At 38.1% G+C, this 18,049-nt stretch overlaps 2 protein-coding genes and 1 long non-coding RNA gene across 8 annotated transcripts in view; 2 read left to right on the top strand and 1 right to left on the bottom strand.

Moving 5' to 3' along the window:
* LOC134799162 (uncharacterized) overlaps positions 1-18,049 on the top strand; it is a 409,935-nt gene that overhangs the window by 300,422 nt on the left and 91,464 nt on the right. The gene's annotated exons all lie outside the window — the stretch shown is intronic.
* LOC134799130 (actin maturation protease) lies at positions 174-1,599 on the top strand. Its single transcript, XM_063771534.1, has 2 exons — positions 174-843; positions 1,127-1,599. Exons 1-2 carry the CDS (start codon positions 353-355, stop codon positions 1,446-1,448), a joined length of 813 nt encoding a protein of 270 aa, XP_063627604.1. The 5' UTR covers positions 174-352; the 3' UTR covers positions 1,449-1,599.
* LOC134799088 (phosphofurin acidic cluster sorting protein 1) overlaps positions 1,590-18,049 on the bottom strand; it is a 185,093-nt gene continuing 168,633 nt past the window's right edge. For 3 of the 6 annotated variants that reach the window (XM_063771468.1, XM_063771472.1, XM_063771473.1), the window contains 13 exons: positions 16,766-16,891; positions 15,792-15,945; positions 13,747-13,815; positions 12,510-12,643; positions 11,934-12,083; positions 11,557-11,753; positions 11,007-11,146; positions 9,746-9,887; positions 9,495-9,609; positions 8,937-9,101; positions 6,633-6,762; positions 6,133-6,255; positions 1,590-5,944 (listed from right to left, as the gene is read on the bottom strand). In XM_063771468.1, the coding sequence (XP_063627538.1) occupies positions 5,820-5,944; positions 6,133-6,255; positions 6,633-6,762; positions 8,937-9,101; positions 9,495-9,609; positions 9,746-9,887; positions 11,007-11,146; positions 11,557-11,753; positions 11,934-12,083; positions 12,510-12,643; positions 13,747-13,815; positions 15,792-15,945; positions 16,766-16,891 (1,770 nt within the window). In that variant the 3' untranslated portion in view covers positions 1,590-5,819. The remainder of the gene's footprint in view (positions 5,945-6,132; positions 6,256-6,632; positions 6,763-8,936; positions 9,102-9,494; positions 9,610-9,745; positions 9,888-11,006; positions 11,147-11,556; positions 11,754-11,933; positions 12,084-12,509; positions 12,644-13,746; positions 13,816-15,791; positions 15,946-16,765; positions 16,892-18,049) is intronic. The other 3 variants (XM_063771469.1, XM_063771471.1, XM_063771470.1) reach the window with 3 other exon arrangements.

Genomic DNA, 18,049 nt, shown 5'->3' with positions numbered 1-18,049 from the left:
TATAAATAAATAAAATCTGAATAATAATTTGATTTTGGTAGCTGATTTCACTACGATAACTAATTGATGTTCTTAATCTGCACTTATCCTTAAAAGAACGCGTCTTAAGAAATCAGCTGTGTACTGTCAAACTGTCATGTCATGTCAAATCAAAGTCAAGTCAGGATCATTGTCAATCAAAAATGCTATGTGATGAAAGTTTCTTTTACAAATAACAGACTTTACTTGAATAATTCTACTGGACATTATTTTGTGAATTACTAGTTTATGAATTACTTGTTACATAATAGTTAGAGAAGGACAATTTTACTGTGAGTTGTTGCAACTAAGCTAAAACCGTAATAGTAAAAGGATGTGTTCTCTCCCGCCGCCGCCTCCACCGCCTCCTCAGACCCTCGACCTCAAGCACGACTCTCCAGAGCTCCCGTCATACGCAGACAGTAATCCAACACCAAAATTTCCAGAAATCTGCGAATGGGCATCAAAAAACCTTGACTTGTGGGAAGCTTGTGCTAAAAATAGTATTTGCCCTCAAATCGCGCCTTTTAAATATTGTTACAAGCATTTTGAGTCTATTCTGCAAGTCGGGCCCACTTGTGGATTGGCGGCTCTCTCTATGCTTGTAAGAGGGAAGGTTACTGCTAGTGAAATGTTAGATATATGTAAACAAGAGGGGTACAGTAATAATGGCGAGATGCTGAGCAGTAAGGACATGGTGAAGTTGGCAGAGAAAGTTTTCAGCTTGGCCGACATAGAGGGTGTCTCATGTGGGGTGAAGTTTGGACATCTTTTCAGCCATGATATTATAGAGAAGTTATTGGATGGTGCTGTGTTGCTAGTTCCGTATCCTTTTCATTATTTACGTATTTTTTTTAGGTTTAAGTTCCTTAATAGTTTATTAAAAAATAAAACTAAAAGTCTCTTGGCAGTGAATGTGTTAATTTAATGGCAAATATAAAGAATTATCAATGCTGATACAGATTAACATAATCATTGCCAGCACCACACCTGTTCCATTATTTTTTGATGTGGAACTGAAAGGTTACCTTTGAGTGTTTTGTATAATGATCTATGATAATTGTAATGTGATTTACATTTTATGATGAATCCTTATCCAGAATTACAGTTATGACGCAGATGCCAACCATTCACCATGTCTCAGACAGGGCCACAAGGCACACTGGGCGCTCATCAGTGGAGTTATCATCAGTAAAAACTCCGGATCAGCACTAGACTCAGACCCTGACAATGTCTATGTACTATGCAGGCATGGGAAATCTAAATATCTGGCTACTTGGAGGTTATTTGACCTATACAACAGTAATAAGAACTTATGGGAATTTATACCTCCAAAAGGGAAAGAGAAACAGTTGTTTATTATACCTAAAGGAGGAATAGGGGGTGTCGATGGTCTCAGGAAACAGTTTGTGATATTTCATGGCTTGTAGTCTTATTTACAAGCATATTTGTGTTAGGAAATCTATCTACTATGACAAATTTGCTAATTTTACAAGATTTTACATCTAGTCAAGATGGTTACAATTTTATAAGGTTATTTATTGTTAGATGTTTATAAAATAAAAGATATATTTATTTCAATGCAAAATTTTATTTGTACAATAAATACAAACCATACTTGCAAATTATGATAAAATAATATATCTCATCACTTCACTTAAAAGTAGTGTAATTAAACCATAAGTCAAACTGAAATAAAATCATTAGCCCTGGGGGAGTATTCAATACAAATTATTGCACTGACAATCAGTTTTCTCGTTTTTACAGAAAATAATATAGGTATTTAGTAGATAACAAACATAAAAATATTTTTGTACTAATTTAACTTAAAAGAACATATGACATGTTTCAACGAAAATCATGAATTCGTTCAGCCATTCCTCATGGGCACAATAATTTGTGATGATTTACAAAATGACACCAAATACAGTTAAATACAATTATATTATTTTAACCAAATTTTATTTTATTTTGAAATAATATAATGCCAATATTTTGATAGCTATGAGATCAAATTATATTAATTACAATTAATTAAATAATCGTAAATTATAAGTATTACACGCTATTACACGAATATACGATTATGGAACAACGTTACACTAGGGTGGACAGACACTGACAGTAACATTTAATTATATTACTGTATCATGATTCATGATAGTTTAGAAAGATACAGCAACACCATTAATATTACTCACAGTACCATCAACCATATTACACATCGGCTAGGCCTCTAGATATGACGAAACTTAATTTATCTTGAGCTTCTTTTTGTTTTAATTGCCAACACTATAATGGCACCATAATTGTAAGTCCAATGATATCTGACTGCTCTAATCCAGTTAAATTACATTAAACAGTTATTGCGATACGTTTATATAGAGCTACAACTGAAAAGTAACAACTATCCTACTTTATTGAACTTGGATGGTTTATATTCGATTCCTAAGATCCAAATTTGCTTAGATACTTATTCTAAGCTGCCCCTACGTACATAAAAACGCACAGTTCTTTCACATTCAGACTAGTTAAATTGATTTCATTTTCAACAAAAATCATTCGCATGATTTTAATCGAGCATTCACTCGATCGTTACTACCGATGCAGATATATTGTTCACCAACCCTAAAATATTTCAGTCCAGATCTATGTAACTACATTTTTTGTATCCACTGTACGTTATTTTATAAGGGGACAGCAAAGCCCTCTGCACACGGTCCACCTGGCTTTTCATACGACAATAGAGATGGACCGTGCAAAGAGGACTGAACGTGATGTGATTCCACTACAAAGTTAGAAATATAATGACGAATCCCATGACTCTAAATTTACTCTACAAGAGCATGTATGTTTCCAGTAGGTTATTTTAACTCCAGTTCGTGGTGAACCTTATGGCGATGACATACGAGTTGACTTTACAATAATTTAGTAACTAGGTACAATTATCCTTGTTTTCTAACTTTGTAGTAAAACCGCACGGCTCGATTCTTATAGGCTATAGCTATAGTACAATCTCATACGCATTTAATACAAAAAGAAGTCATCCATTACGCGAGACGACTAGAGCGCGTATCGATTAAATATCAACATTTATTATTAATTGTATTGAATTTGTTGTTTTATGAAATACAGATTAATTGAGATAAAGTATTGTTTAATGAGTTTATACGGGTCATATTCCTGTGATAGTTGGTAGGTTGGTATAAAGTTTTAACATTGTGTAAGAGGAAAAGGTACTTACGACCGGATATTTTAGCAAAGCATGACATATCGAGTAACGAAACTACAGCCCGCCCCTAATATACTTCCGCGATAAGACAAGACTCGATATTTAAATATTGTGTAATAAGGATGTTACTTAATATGAAATATGTATACTATAGTTTACACATATCTGTAACAATTATACATTTGAAAAATGAAACGTAAGGCAGAAATTTGGAAAACAGTTTTGAAAGATCTAAAAGAAACTACATATTTGAAGAAAACGAAGAAAATCTATCTTAAAAGCCTTGAGATATCTTTGCTTTTTCTACTTATGATACGAGACAACTTCGTACTAGATTGCTTAAGAAGAGTAAACAATACTGACAGAGATGATAATGTAGTTACAGTAATAGGACTTAATATAGCGAATATTGAGCGTAGCGAATGGTCTAAAAACTGTGGCTAGGGTGGATTGGAGTCAGTTTTCAGTTTAATATAGGGGATCAAGAATATCTGACATCTTATTGTGAAGTAATATTGATTGTTCTTATTCTTACGCCTTACACTAACGGGCTACAACGATACATTACTTACAGAAAGCGTACGACTATTGGCAAAACTATTGTCGAATTTATTTTTTAGATACTTACGAAAACTAGTTTCTTCCAAATATTTTATTTACCTACGCCTATTAATTTTGTAGTACACCTAAGACTAAGTAGTCAACAGTTAAATATGAGTAGCATATATTATACAGACATTTTACGAGTTGTTAGTATTTTACTTAGAATCTTTAAAATTTCGAAATTTTAAAAGGTCTTGGAACAGAGAATGTTCATGTGACTGCTATATAATACCTCACTGTTAAGGTAGTTAGGATGAATTTCGTTTATTCGTTTAATTTCTTTTTTCCTCTAATTCACTTTGTAGAAGCTTCTACTTCAAAATCTGAACGGTGTTAACGTTAAAATTGATTCTAATTTGGCACGTCTTTCGTATTGTTTAATAAGCTAAAAACTATTTACTTAGACAATTACCCCCTTATTGATAAACGTTCACTAAAGTTGACAAGCCGATAATAATCGTTTGTCCCTTTCCGACGTATTGGTATGATGGAAAGGGACAAACGATTATTATCGGCTTGTCAACTTTAGTAAACGTTTATGAATAGGGGGTTAGGCAATAAACAAAATATTTGGGAAACTAATTCACAGATAATTTAAAACTGACCCTTTATACGCTTTTATACATTAGCTCGAAGTCATATTTAAATGTACTTAAAAGTACCAGCATTCAAAATTTGTTGACTCGTAAGTCAAAAACTGCGTAATTTCAATCTTGCTACAAGTATTCAATCTTAGTCACGACCTGGCTATAATCTACGATCATAATCCCTTTATATTTTCCTGAAATTTGAGTAAACATGGCTGACTTTCGACAACACAGCCGCGAGTGTGAACTACACATCTCTAACCTACAAGAGTACAGTTAACATATGATATCATTCGACTATTCGTTGCTACAGTACATCACCCGTCCCCTTGGGGTTTCCACCTCCTAAAACTAGCCGTTAAATAAAGTCCAAATTGGCTCGGAATTCTCAAACTGGAGGCAGAAAACTTCAAGGAAACTAAGAGATGTGATTCCTGCTATAATAGGCTTTAAATTAAAAGCGTTGGAGCGTAAGATTACATGCGGAAGATACTGGTGTTCTAGCAATCTATTGGTATTAAAAATTCTATGCATTAATCGGTACAAAAGTTAAAAAACTGCAGTTAATTTAGTTGCTTACAAAAAATATACAAAAAAATGTCTGGCGATCGCCGTCGCCATTTTTTAAACTGCATTAACGAATCACAGATAATAAAAACGAGCGCACTCAGCAGCACGAACCTACAATGATATGTGCCGACAGATACTCCGAAATTCGGTTTCTTCTAGTCTGATACATAACCTAGCTTACTTTACATACATTATGGAAATGTCACGAACCCTTCATCAACTCGATACATATTGAGTATGCGAATACCTAGTTTTTATAACATTAAACATACAACTAATGAATGACTATGAATGAATAGTTAGCGTGATTTTGAGCGTTTATTATGTAACTTGAATACCTATACGATAAACATTGAAGTCGAAGCATGCATACAGTTGACTACAAATCTAATAACAAACAGTAAACCCTATTCAAGCTACACAACAAAAGCTTTCTACGCGCTAATAAAATCATGGCAGCTCGATAGCGTAATATTACTGACTGCAAAATAACCAACGTATTTTTTTAAATCTTTAATACTAAAAATCGATACGTTCGAAAAGTTTCAGAGCCTCATTAGAAAGCCGTCGGCAACCCTACGGGTGCGCCGTTTAAAAATGGCCACGTTCTAAATTTGAACCATCAAACAAGCTGCGCTTTTTTTATTAGTGGCCAGCATTCGCCGCTGCGCTTTTCAAAATGGCCGCGTTCCAAATTTGAACTCGTTAAACCAGCTCGGCGATTATTCGTGGCCGGCTAGGGACGCCCTCGAGTGCCAGAGCGAGGAAGCCAGAGAGTGGATGACACCGAGTTTGGTTCGGAGCCAATTCTAGGTCTCCGGCGGCGCAAGCGGCGCGCCGCAGGTCGCCACGGGGAACGTTTTCACGTGCGTCTGCCACTGCGTCGACAGTTGGAAGAATTTTACGCCGTTCCATTCTGTGCCGTCGATGTACACTGTGGAATAAAGAATAAACATTATTGATGAAACTAAGACTCAATATACTATCCGAACAATTTGAGTCTGAGTGTCTTGTCAATCTGATGTAGAGTTGTAAACAGGGGGAGACCGAGACACCAATTGCTAACTGTTTATGCACGTCTCTAGATACACTAGTAAAACCCTTAAATAATTAGGACTGTACCTTTGAGCGGCAGATTGTGTGAGCCTTTAGCAGAGCATATGAGTCGTGCAACACCATCCACAGTCTGCGCTCGGCCCGGCTCCGCTTCGCCAGTCTTTTCTTTCTTCTTGCCCAACCGCATAACTGAAATAAATAAAAACACACCATGTACAATAAAACAAACTCTGGCCGTGTGTATTATAACATAAAGCAGAGAAAGGTCAAAGGAAACAACAATACAACCAAGTCAATTGTCATCTATTGACAAACCGGACTAATTACTTAATTTTCAAGGGCTCGCGAGAGGGTACTTGAACACACAAATATCTTATAAATATCCTAAGCTACTCAAATATCTTAAAAGCAAGTCCTCCTCCGTGGTCGTGTCTATGATAGCTGTCTATCCAACGGCGGTAAGGGAAAAGAAGTAGCGATATGTAACATTTTTCTTGAACGAATGGTTTTTTTTTCAGGAAAAATATTTATTAAGTCGGTTCTATCGTAGTAGTTGGTAAACTCACTCTTTTGTTTCTTCTCCTTGGTGAGATAGGTGATGCAGAGGTGCGCGTTCTGCCGCGTCACGTGCAGCGCTCTGAAGGACGCTTTGACTGTCACCTTGCCATCAGCGCCCTCGGTCGCCCGGCCTGGAACCTAGAAACATAAATGTCACTTCAAAATAAGGATATGACAAAGTGATGAAACACATAATTAGGATTGTTCATTTTTTTTAGACCCCCATTTTTATTTTATTTTCTGAAAATATAGGTTAATTTAAGATACCAATTTGAATGATTTATTAATTCACGGCTCGGTTGAATATTTATAATTTATTGAAAATATGAGATACGACTTCTCGTAAATTACATGTAGTGGCTGATTTGATAAAGCACAAGCAATAACAAACATTAAAAAAATAGTTGTAATTGTCAATTGATTGTAATGTCACCTGTCTACAATGTCAGTGTCACGCGTTTCTATAAATAATATCGTCTGGAAAACTCGTTTATTTTGAATCCCTAAATCAATAATTTCAAAATACCTACGCTATAAATTTGTGAAAGCTGATTCCTGAAATCTGCCTAAGTTATATAATATAACTTAGTTTTATTGGAGTATGTATCCATATAGCATCCAACTCCAACCATAACTTGGCTGAAATCAGGGGAGCAAAAATACAAATGTAAGTTACATCATATATTTTTTTACTGATTCGATTCGTAAGATGATTGGATTCATAAAATCGTTATAAGCGTCCATTGCTAAGGTAGCTTAGCACCCAGTGGGTTCTACCGGCTTGTCACCATTGTTTGGATATTGTACTATATTAGGTACATGCCAATTTTGCTAATTATATCCTATAATTTCAGGTCATCATGTGATTCCTATATAGATACGGCTGTGGGATACGTAATGTACGAAGGAGATTGATTTTGTTAAGGCACTTGGGCCCTGAACAAAGTTGAGCATTTTGTATCGAAACGAACGTCATATTAATCGTCATAATACTTTACGACAGTAAATAATGCCTGGGAACAGAGTAAATAACAAACCATACACTTCTCTTCTGGTTCGTCAACAAGAAGCCATCATTGTCAGCTGCTCGTGCAGTGTATAGTTACTTTTTTTTGGGAAACATATATACATATATTTCCTAAATTAATAAAAAAGTAGGTAAACAAAAACATGTTTTATTATTCACAACTATTAACTTAAGTCTTGTCCACCATGATATCAGCAGCTTGAACTGCAACATGTACCTGGAAATTAGAAATTATATCTTATTAAAGCAGTTTCAGGCTGAATTTTGAGTATGACTATGTATTCTTGTATAGTGTTTCTTTCTAGTAGGCACCATCTCTGTTTAACGGTTTGCCTTTATATACTCTGGCTACATTACCACAGAAAACACATAGGTCCCCGCGACCCTACCTACAAAGTGAGCTTTTAAATAATTGTAGTAAAATAATATTAATTTTATACTTACATCGACGTGATCCTCACAGCAATACTGTGTGTAAGTAGGTAGGTATTCCAAGTTCAATTCACGGCACCATGTTTCACGTCGTAGGTCTTCGCGGATTCGAACAATTATTTTTGTGAATCATTCCCACACGTAGGAACAAGGTCTTTGATATATTAAGCAACGAAAACTACTGTTTAGGTATCAATTATAAATCAAATCATAACAAACCAGCGCAGCGGTTTAACTGAAAAATTTCATTATGACAATGATAACTTTGACAATTACGTGAGTGACGGATTGATTTACTATGGTCCGATAACTTTTATTATGCGATGACTTTACATTCAGCCAACGAGAAAGGTCAAACTAAGGTCATAAGGATATTTGTTGAAATATCTTCAATCCTCAATTATTATATCGCAGCAAATGTCGGAAACTGTTTGAAAACCTCATATCTCGAAATGGTTTTCGAAATAGAACATTTAAAAAAAAATGAACAATCCTAATTATGGCTATATCCTACTAATATTGTCCCACAAACAATAAACGACGTAGAATACTTTTAAATCCGCTTCCTTCCAAGAATTCATTCTCTAAGGTGTGAATTGGGACGGGGTCAAAAGTTTGAGACATCCTTTTCTGACTTATGATAGGTGCGAGAGGGTTAGCGTGTCTGTATTGGGTTTTTCCGCTCGAATGCGAAAAAATCAGCGCCATTATAGCCACCCGTATGGACGGCTCCTACCGAAGAGCGAGGCCTAACGTCTCGGCCACGAACGACGCTGACGTCCACCGCCATACATTGGATAAAACAAATGTATGGCAGTCAGCGTCTTGTGCTTGTGGTTCGGGTAGCACTCACCAGCCAGTAGTCGAGCTGCAGCTCGAGCGGCTCGCGCGCTAGTAGAGGCGGCTGCAGGTCGAGCGGCGCGGGCGTGGCGGGCGGCGAGGGCCGCGCGGGCGGGGAGCCGCCCTCCTCCAGCTCCAGCGACGACACGCCGCCCTCGCTGCAGCCCACGCGGACCTCCTGGGAACGAAACGTTATCATTACATGTTCATCTACTCCGGTGGTCGGGCGTATTAAGGTGCAACCTTTGTGGACGCTCGAGCGGGACGTGCGGCACGGCGTCTTTGTTAAACGTATGCGAATTATTGCGAATGGCCTCAATGCACGTTGTACAAAACACTTGGATGCTTGACGTCACGCTGCACATCCCGCTGAACACATGGCTGAACGCTCACCGCTTAGGTCGTACCGATATCGTCCCCCTAAAGTCCAAGGCAGATTACAGTAATAATCTCTTACAGTTATGGTTAGATATCTTTTACTATTTAAGTAAGACAGTCTTACAAACCATACCAACCATTGAAATTGTTATATGCGTTGAGGCGCCTGAATCCATAAACCATAGCTACTTACAGCGATAAACGGCACGAAAGTTTGACTGGCATCCTCATCTCCCGAACGCTCTCTGTATGCTACCATGGCTTCGCCGATGGGAACGTTGTTTACAGGCCCGATGCTGTTGAGGTACCTGCGCATCAGAATACTTCATTATTACAAACGTTTCTTTAGTAAGATAAGTACATAATTATATGGTATGAAACTATTTTAATACCTATTGTTTTTAGAATTGTACAGTTAATGTATTATTCATGTTTTCCATTTACCTAGCTATCCGGGAGGACATCTCGGTCTGGTCGGGCAGGCTGCCCTCGGCGGCGCGCTCGCAGCACGCGGCCCACGCGTCGCCGAACAACGCGCCGTACGCCGTGTCCGTGGCTGCCAAGTGCCGGGCCACTGTTACACCACCTGTGCAAAATCAGGGATTAGAATTTCTTTTAACACTGCCAAAGAAGGTTCTCCATATTGTGGAACTACGATCTAGTTAAAGTCACTGGGAAGCGTTGAATGAAGGCAAAAAGGGGTGAAAAGTAAAGATAAATCTTCGTGGCTGATTGATCCCGGAAAATTAAAGTTTACTGTCTCTTTATCTGTTTTCACTTCTCATGCTCAAAAAGTGCACCTTTATGTCGTGCGTAGACGACATAAAATCGCATTTTATGCTCTAGAGCATAAAAGTAAAATTTTCTTCTAAGACTAAGGTAATACGTCTCAACAGCCAAACAGTTAAAACATATTGCACAATTTTACTGAGCAATAAAATTGTATAGATGACAAAACTTGTTATATTATTTTATATTTGCTACAATTTACTATAAATCCGTATTTTCTGTAATTCAATTTAGTAAATCATTTATTTACATACAATATATATAGTGGTACTACTAAACGAAATTAATAACTAGCTTAAATCTAAAATAGGCCCTTGAGGCATTGTACCAAGGATGCTGGCGGCATTTCCTCGCTGTATCGCAATGCTGATACGTTGTGCGAGGTAGCCGCCAGCTCTTGCCATTTAGTAAATCACATAAAATAGGAGTCGACTATCGTTCGAAAATGCTCCGAAATGTTTGACTTGGCAGAAAACCAAGCGTCTGAAACTCTGATCACATATTGAAAATTTAAAAAAAAAATTAGAAAGTTAGTTGGCGGGAATTGGTTATGTATACTTTCGCTTTACGACAATTTCGTGGTGTAAATTGCCGTGAAAATGCGTTTTATTTTCCTCGCAATCGAAGTGAAAAGCAGAGTGTACAACAAGGGCATAAATGTCCATTTTTACCCTCGTCTACTATTTTGAAAAAATTGCCTCGGGTAAAAATGGGTCACTTTATGCCCTTGTTGTACAATCTACTATTTCCGTACAGCTGAACATTTTGGGCACGAAATGCACGCTTGCCCATACGTTGGTGAAAACGAATGTATTTCGGTCGTAAGTCGTAACGTTCCTTGTTCCTCGGGGGAGATAGAACATTACTTCTGAAATTAAAAATGTCGACATAAAAGAATAAAGCTTCGAGTAGTTACCGATGGGCACGATGTAGAACCGCATGGGCGGCGCGTCGTGCGGGCGGCGCGCGGCCAGCTCGGCGTGCGCGCGCAGCGCCGCCGCCGCCGCGCCGTCGCCGCCCGCCACCACCACGCGGATGCAGCCGCGCCGCACGCTCCTGGACAAGGGAAATGTATCCTTACTACTGGAAAACTTTACTAATTTCGGTTGGAAATATCGATTGGAGAAATTAGTTTGACAGCTGTCTCGGATGAAACAATCGTCTGAACATCGTAATCTCATACAGCGCCTGCAGTAACGGTTTCGCCTCGGGGGCGTCAGGTCAGATGCAGGAGTGACAATGGTAGAACCGCACAAGCCATAAAGGATGTAGCGACCTTACTACCGCACAACACTATAAAACCTTACTCCCTACTTTCCAGCCCTCGCATACGGTGCCTGTAATAGCGGTATTGCGTCAAGGGCGTGAGGTGAGGTGCGGGGGTTACAATCTCGGGACATCCAAAATTAAACGCGTTAACTACGGGGATACCAGGATATCATAACACTATATACTAATATACTCACTGCTTCCCAGCCCTCGCATACAATGCCTGCAGTAGCGGTCTTGCGTCCGGAGCATGAGGTGCGGGGGTCACGATGGTGGGCACGCCCAGGGCGTGCAGCGCGCCGGCCGCGCCGGGCGGGGCCACGGCCACGCACTCCGGGAGCGGCGCGTCGTCGCCGAGAAGACGGCTGATTTGCTCGACCATTGTACGTCGAGGCTGAAAAAGAACCACTTGTTATAAAACACTATTCTATTTGGCATTTATTCAAATTCAGTTTTTAAACGCGGCAGATGGGGTTTTAAGACGACGTGGAGCAAACAATTTTTCAACACTTTTTTGCCGCCGAGAGATCTTAATGCACAGTCTGAAGTAGATATAGACGAGAGTAGTAAGTACCTCTTGTGTAGTAGGACTCTGTACGGGCAGCTCGTGTGCCGAAAGTGGTCGATCTGAGGCAGCCAACGAGTTCTTCTTGCGCGTAGCACCGGCCGGCGTGAGGTTGCCTCCGCTGGTCGCACTCCGGAAGAGTCGGGAACGCTTGTCCTCCTGCATAAAAAAATTACGTTACAAGGAGCATTTATAATTTTTTAAGCATTTTTTTTTTGTAAAATAATTCTAAACTTACTCGTACGTAGTCAACTCTAGCGGTAACTAGTAGGTACGCCCAACGAACTGTTTATTGGTTGATCCCTGATATATGTGTATGTATTTAATTTTATAACTCGTTTTATCAATGAGAGATAAGTTGCTGATAAAAACTAATATAATTTTGTTACTTTCATGTTATACTAACCTGTACCTTGCTCTCATTGGGGGGTGAACTCAAAACTGAAGCACCAGAAACAGGCGCATCAGATTTTATATCGCCGTCGCCCTTCGCTCCCTCTTTCGGCGCTCGAGCTTCGAATCGCCTAAGATTATGATAGTTATACTTACAACTACAAGTAAGTACTACTAAGCTGTTCTACTAACCTGTACCTTGGTCTCATTAGGAGGTGAGCTGGAAACTGAAGCGCCAGAGACAGGCGCATCAGCTGTTAGATCACCGTCACTGTTTCCTTCGCTGCCCCTTTCATCGCCCACCGAGCTTCGAACCGCCTCCGATTCTACACATAACATTTATGATCAGACCTTGACAACACTCGCTTGCATTCTAGATACAGAACCATTACATGGGGTAAATGTAGATTGAAACATCGTTGAAATCTCAAGAAAACATTTTTGTTACACTTGTTAAATTAAAAAGTTAATAAAAGAAGCGGAAAATGTACAGGTTTTATAAACAACTCAAAAATTCAAAACAAAACACATGCTCGTGCTAAATATTGTTGAACAGTTTGGAATAGAAACTGAGTTTAGTGCGAATAGTCAGTTTGTAAACCAAACTGGTGAAAATAGAAGCAGGATGAGTGTAGTGAGGAGAATAGACAAAGACAAAAGCTTTCTAATAGGTAAACTAAACGAAAAATTAAGTAAATTTGATTTATTTATTTAAACTGTAAAATTTAACAAATCGCCCTTAGTCCCGTTTCGTTAAAAAAACTATTATCTAGTCTAATTGTTACAATTCAATTGAGATTTTTTTCACTCAACAAATCACGATGTAAGTGGCATAAAGCCTTGGCTCGGCAGTGGGTCAATAAATAGGCTCATATTTTTTTTAATGCTTATCTTCATCTTTATAATTGTAAAAACCAGACTATTGTTCAAACTTTAAAGACGAGATCCAAATAGTTGACACTGATCGCATACTACCAACTAAGTTTTTTAAAGTTATGGGTAAGTGACCATAACTTTTAAAAAAATCTGAGTTTACCTGTGAGCTACGACGGCGAGGCGCCCGCTGAACTGAACTTACAAAGCGTGTAAGGATCAAGCGATAATGTGCCTTACATGTTCACTTTTAAAGTCCAGTTTAGAGAGGCCACTCACTAGCGTCTTCCGAGCCTCGGCGTCTAGTAAACTCTATGGCTGCTGCTCGACGCAACGTTGACGCAACTACGCTGCGACGCCATTTTCCATAGCCCTGACTAGACGCTGACACTCAAAAGGCGCTAGTGTGAGGTGGCCCTTACCTGTGAGCGGGAAGGTAGCGAAGTAGCGAAGCGCTCGCTAAACTATTTTGTGGCCGATATGTTTTGTATGGTTAGTGTCAACCAAGGATCAAGCGATAATGCACCGTACGCGTAGGCGTTAGGGTCCAGTTTACCTGTGAGCGGGACGGTAACGGCGAGGCGCTCGCTGAGCTGTGTGGAGGCGAGGCTCGCGTGCCGGCTCACTGCGCATGCCAGACGTGCGTGTGAGATGGACGTATGAAATGATAGTTGAGAAACATTTGTTTTCCGACCTATTTATCTGTACTAGAATATTTTTATATTTTTTTTATATCGAAACTTGATTCTTAAATTATCTTATTTTCTCAAGTACTTTCAGCCGTCATCGTTATTTCCAAAATCAGTACCAATACGCGACCGACGGTACTCTCGACCGATACACGATTCTAACGTAGGATGAAATCAACCCCAAGTACGTTTAATATATACTTTTTCCGATTGGCCGCTATTATTTGCTAGTTACTAAGTCACTAATCAGCATACAAGTTTAAACAAAGTTCTTGTTTATTTGTTTATACTGTGTAGTTGCTTAACTATATGTTATATTAAACAAAATTCGTTTCGTGAACAAGTACAGCAATTTAGTTAGATTAAACTGGGATTAAATTAAATACTTGATATTTTAACCGTTTAATTTTTTACTAAATAAGTATAAACGAAAGATTAAGCCCTATTTAGACGATGCGAGAACTCGCATGCGAGTTTCATTACATTGCGGTTTTTGATCGGTCGGTTAAATTGGACGTAACCAACAGTCCGCAATGTAACTAAAATCGCATGCGAGTTCGCGCGCCGTCTAAATCAGCTCTTATGCGTATATGTTGCTTAAGGGGCTACCTGAGGTTTTCATCGATTTTTGACTAGTTTTGAATCGTATCTCCTTTTTTTGCAGTACAGATATAATTATAAGACAAACGGTTATCGGTTTTTCAATCCTTTATCTCCGGATTTGTCCACCGGATTTTGAAAAAAATTAATACTAATTTTTTTATGATTTTTTTAAACATTGTCTAAAAAAACACTTTTTTCGTATCTAGTTTGCAGTAAAGGATCTTACATGTACGAAATCTACATATTTGGGTTCGTCTTTGACGTCTCGAAAAACGTGTCCAGGGTTTTAATTTTAAACTAATTTACACAAAAGTTATGGCCAGAAAACCAGTTTTTTAGCCTAAAATTGTTCAACTTTGATGCCAAATATCTTGAAGACAATGAACTTTGAAGTAAATATGGGATACTATATTGCTTAAAGCCGTTGCTGTTAATATAATAAGCTACAAAAACCATTAGAAAACTAAGGGATTCAGATCGAAGGTCATTGGCGTAGGGTAGCCCCTTAATTTATTTAGTTATATACCAATGTGCGGCCATATGTAACGTTAATTTGTTTTATTTTGTTTATAAATGAATGAAACAGTTATGATGACATTAACCGTGCTCGTATCATGTATGTTAGTCCATCTCACGCTCACATGCTAAAACACTATGCACACAGCGTTACAAACAAAACAATGTATAATATTCAACATATATGTAAATGTATGTATATTCTGTATGATTGCTCTATGACTATTGCAATGCAAATCATAATCGAATGTAAGCTTCAAACTGCACTGCCATAAGTGCCATAAATGCTCAGGCTAAATAATTGATATTTACTTTAAAAATTAATGATCCCTTTTACTTGGCTTCTGGACTAATAATATTTTCGGGACAAAAGCGTCACACAAATTGCAACGTTCACACAAAAAAAAAAAACAAGGTTTGCCTATTTCGTGTCTCCAATGCATAGCTTAATTTAGACACTTTTAAACGTTGTAACGAATAAAGTTAATACGAATTTAGCATTTTATGCATTATGATTTAGAAGTATTAAAATCTGGCGAGTCAGTGCAAACATGCGTCGTATTTTTTCCGATCATACTTTTTGTCTATTAATTAAACTTCTAATACTAAAGGCAAAGTATAAAGCCTTACACGATACAGTAATCAAGACAAAAACGTCTGTAAAATTTGATATTATGTCAAATAATTTATATTTTACGCACTGCAATTAAATACCAATTTATATCCATTTTATTATTAGACCAGGAGCCGTAACAAAACAAAACCAAACTACAAACAACAACCAGTGAAATACCATTGGAATGCCTGTGGTGGTCCTGATTGGCCAAGCTTCTTGAGCTGCTGAAGAAGGGCCGCAGCGAGGGTTTGGGCGTGGAGCCGATGCTGATGGTGTCCATCTGGTCGGGGCCCGAGTCCTCGCCCTCCCCGCACGATAGCGACTCTAATTCCTGTAGGGTATGATAGAATTTAGCTTGCACCTTTTTTGGTCTCGCCGCAGGGTATTTTTTTTTTATTTATTTTTTAAATAAATAAATAAATATTAGGGGACATCTTACACAGATCAAACCTAGCCCCAAACTAAGCAAAGCTTGTACTATGGGTACTAGGCGACGATATACATACTTGTATAGATAAATACATACTTATATACATAGAAAACACCCATGACTCAGGAACAAATATTAGTGTTCATCACACAAATAAATGCCCTTACTGGGATTCGAACCCAGGACCATCGGCTTAGCAGACAGGGTCACTATCCACTAGACCAGACCGGTCGCCAAAAATGTGAAGGTAAATAAATGATCTTTCAGTATACTACAATCGTATTTTTAAGTAGGTATGTAGTAGTAAATGAATGAATAGCCTCAGTATTTGCAAGTATTTGTTAGTGCATGGTATGGCAGACAAGATGCTAGAAAACCTGATCAGCCATAAACGCTCTAAGATAACCTATATTTAAGTCAACGCCAGGTAAATACCATCCGCATCCAGTTCGAACTAATGCGTCGCTAGCCATATGCAAAAATCTAACGGCCTGCTATACCTATGCTACCCGGGTGCAGTGTGCGGAGCTTGTTAGCCAGCCATTCGGCAGATCTGGGGGGCTACCGCGAACATCGAAAATCTTCCATTCCAGTGGTAAGAATGGACTTTCATCGAATGTCTATGTTTACGTTACGTCACAGACGGATCAAGGTCTACTTATGGTCAAGGTTGTTTTGTAATAAGGCTTATGAGTTATATCAGTTAACTGTGTGTAGGTACCTGGAAGAGTTCATCTATATCCCTCTGCGCATGATGCGTATCTCTTGCCGCGCCGCGTTCGCCCAATTCATCCGGCACTCTGAACCGCCGCAACAGCGCGGCGAACTTCTGCTTCAGGTTGCGTTGCTGTAACACGTAAGGGACGTTGGTTGCAACATGTAACGTACAATTGGTGTAACATGCGTGCGTAAACAGGAGGTATACAGGTTGTTATGAAACGGTTTTTTCATGTCATCAATCAATTATTTCACTTCTTTCGTTTTACACGAAATAGGACGCATGGAAAAACCATTTACATTGTTCAAAATGACAGAGGTAAAGAGAATGATCAATTGAATATTGTCTTGCAGTATAGTAGTGAAAACTACAGAGAATCATTTCGTAGAACCCATACTCGTACTACTTAGTGAATTGTGTTAAATATTATCTGATAATGAATGCATAATACATCTAATAATCTATGTTGTGTAACTTGGAATCTGTTAAATATATTAAATATATTAAAAACGGACTCACGTATTTTAAGTCGAAAAACGCTCGACTTGTTATTAAAATTGGAATCTGTTCATTACATAAGTGAGATACGTTTAATCAAGTGTTCGTGATTTATTTCCTTAATTATTTTCACTAATAGATTAATTTAAGATAAATATCGTCGTGTCGTTTAGGATTTCGAATAAGTAACATTAAAATATAATCAAAATAACATGAAGAAAATTTCTCGATCACACTTAGAATTAAGTAGAATAGGCACATATAGGGGTATGGGATACAATCCAGTCTTCATGCGAAGAACATTTCAAAACAACACCTCGGAGAAACACACACACGCACAAAAGATTCCTTTCCAAAAACCTTAATTTTACACTTCCCAATTCTGTTTCCTCATTCCGAAAACAATATCAATTTTCAATTTTAATATTCACGAAATATCTTAAAAACCCTATGTGTGAAAATCAGATTTTATGGCTAATATGGTATGTATTATAGAAAATTTGTATTTTGGAAACAGCGACGTTTTTCAAAAAAAAAATGTTACCTCCATGATGCGCTTGCAACAACTGATGAGTATTTTTAATTTTTACCTAAACCTTTATCTAATCTGGTCTAACCAAGTGTGAAAACATTACGGTGACGCCATAATGCCTTGACTTTCAAATTCCGATAAGAAAGATCTACATAACTTTACATACACACGGAAGGATATCCTAATTCTTTATCTTTTAATATTTCTTGCCAGAGCTAAATAGGGTGACTGCTATAGTTATTGGCCAGTATTATAGT

This window comes from Cydia splendana, chromosome 18 (assembly GCF_910591565.1).
Source record: "Cydia splendana chromosome 18, ilCydSple1.2, whole genome shotgun sequence".
Taxonomy (NCBI): Eukaryota; Metazoa; Arthropoda; class Insecta; order Lepidoptera; family Tortricidae; genus Cydia; species Cydia splendana.
The sequence above is the reverse complement of the archived record's forward strand: the minus strand, read 5'-3'. Positions and strand labels throughout refer to the sequence as shown.

What these genes read in the sequence shown, in the direction of transcription:
- LOC134799130 (XM_063771534.1), top strand. Translation starts at nt 353, where the DNA reads ATGTGTTCTCTCCCGCCGCCGCCTCCACCGCCTCCTCAGACCCTCGAC. An exon ending in GGTGCTGTGTTGCTAGTTCC is followed by an intron (nt 844 to 1,126) that starts GTATCCTTTTCA and finishes CCAGAATTACAG; the next exon opens with TTATGACGCAGATGCCAACC.